At 51.6% G+C, this 2092-nt stretch overlaps 1 protein-coding gene across 1 annotated transcript; it reads left to right on the top strand.

Moving 5' to 3' along the window:
- The first annotated feature begins 684 nt into the window (after positions 1-684).
- On the top strand, positions 685-1671 carry LOC147431577 (uncharacterized). Its single transcript, XM_086494604.1, has one exon. The coding sequence runs from the start codon at positions 727-729 to the stop codon at positions 1525-1527; it is 801 nt and encodes a 266-aa protein (XP_086350730.1). The 5' UTR covers positions 685-726; the 3' UTR covers positions 1528-1671.
- Positions 1672-2092: the final 421 nt, after the last annotated feature.

Genomic DNA, 2092 nt, shown 5'->3' with positions numbered 1-2092 from the left:
GTACATCGCATAGTTAGGGTGGGTAGGTCAGAAGTTTCACTACAGCTCTTACACGTGACTCATCTTGCCACGAGGACATGGGGGGCAGAGCTCCTTGTGCAATCTGAATCCACATCAAAGCAGCACTCAATCTCATTGATAAGCAGGTGCAAAAGCCAAGGCGGGTAGGCATTTGTGAACCCAACCTAAGTCCCTAGAGAGATGGAAAGGTCTTTGCTCCCCTCACCTATATCTCACTTGGGCATGGGAGGAGACGCGATCTACAACAAGATGATTGCGAATTCTACATTGCCAGCAAACTTGAGCAAAAGCCAAGATGTTCGATTAATGTCGGGGTCCTAAATCAATGTTCACAGATTATCAACCTTTAGTGTAATTTTAGAGGACAAAACCTAAATATTTTCGACAAGTTTGGAGAGTCACCTTCATGAAATTTGGAGGACTTTAGTGCACAAACCGAACAAACTTAAAATTTATGCTAAAAACCAAGAGATTTCCCTCCCTTTTTTTCATTGGTTGCTTAAAAAAGGTTTTAGGTGAACACGGACCTAAATTGATTGAGCGTTAGATCCCATCTCTCCATGCCCGTGTTAGATACAGCTGACTCCATCATCCCACTTGAAGAAGCGTGTAATAAGACAGCGTTGACGGGCCCCATGCTCCCCATATCGTAGGTATCACTGGAAGCCCTTTAATTGCGCGCCGTTTCCTGCAAGACTGTCGCTCATGAGTACAGTGATCCAGCAATGCACAGCTGGTTGCACATGCATAAACATGGTGGTGGAGGCGGCATTGCAAGCAGTGCGATGGTTTGTGGACCTTCTATTGTGGTGGCCATGGCTGAGCGTGGCGATGGTGGCGACTCCCTGCTTCTACCTCCACATGGAGGTCGATATGCAGAGGTCTAGCTGTGGCGCACGACATAAGAATGGCGATGGGCTGGCCAGCCTGACGCTGCTGCTAGTGCTACTGCAGTGTATGTGGTTTACGCGCAGGTACCCTCCACCATGGCGCGCCAGTTTCTGGTGTATCCCATGTGCTGGCTCATGCCGCTCAAGCTCCTCTTGCGCGCCTGCCTCCACAACTCCTCCCTCGATTGGACCCCGACTGGGGCGCTTTCCACCTTCCCGCGCTTTTTCGCTTCCGCCCTCATGGCCACTCCCCAGGTCAAAGGCCAGTTCTCCACCTCTTCCAGATGTCTGCGAGCAACTGGCCCTCTTCTTCTGCGCGACCTCTGTCTGCTTGCCGCTTCCCTCCACCTGCTGCTCTACCTTCCCACATCACTGCATTACCCCGTCCACCTACTGGCCCTCATGCTCACCATCGACGTTCCGGCCTGCTTGCTTACTCTCACACTCAATCTGCAGGTCCGCCCGAACTTCCACCGCCCTTTCGCCGCCCATTCTCTGTCTGAGTTTTGGGGGCAACGTTGGAGCCTCACGTCCAGCGCCCCCGCGCCCTACTGCGAAACCTGGTGTACAATCCCGTTCTTGCAGCTCTGCAGCCCAGCCCAACGGCAGCCCCTGATTCTCTGCCCCAGCCGCCATTGCTGTGGATGAGGGTGAGCGCTGTGTGTGCTACCTTCCTTGTTTCCGGCCTTCTACACGAGCTCACTTGGTTCTGTTGCAAGCAAGGGAGTGACGCGCCCTCGGGAGAAGTCTTCTTCTTCTTCTTGCTGCACGGCTTGCTCACTTCTGCAGAGATCTGCTCGCGCCGCGTGTGTCCCCGCCCCCCTCCTCCAAACGCCTCGCTTATTCAAGCTCCTTCTTACCCAGGCCCTCCTCCACTCCACCTTCCCACGTTTCTTCTTCGGCCCCCTGGACTCCCAAGCCTTAACAGAATATCAAATACTTCTTGTCAGAATTCGATTGCTTGTAAGCTCTTTACTTCGTAGATAAATCAAGCCTTATCAAAATTCAAATGCTTCTCATCAGAGCTCGATTGCTTGTAAGCTCCTTACTTTGTAGATAAATTTAATTCAGATTTGAAACCGTTTGGACTCTCACCTTCTCACCTGTGTGTAATAATCTTTAGATATGTGGAGTTTGTGTGTGTGTGTGTGTGTGTGTGAGAGAGAGAGAGAGAGAGAGAG

This window comes from Adiantum capillus-veneris, chromosome 21 (genome assembly GCF_014529385.1).
Source record: "Adiantum capillus-veneris isolate H3 chromosome 21, ASM1452938v2, whole genome shotgun sequence".
In the NCBI taxonomy this organism is placed as follows: domain Eukaryota; kingdom Viridiplantae; phylum Streptophyta; class Polypodiopsida; order Polypodiales; family Pteridaceae; genus Adiantum; species Adiantum capillus-veneris.
Note: the sequence above shows the minus strand (reverse complement) of the source record. Positions and strands in the feature narration are given on the sequence as shown.

Coding starts and splice junctions, on each gene's coding strand:
- LOC147431577 (XM_086494604.1), top strand. CDS start 727: ATGAGTACAGTGATCCAGCAATGCACAGCTGGTTGCACATGCATAAAC.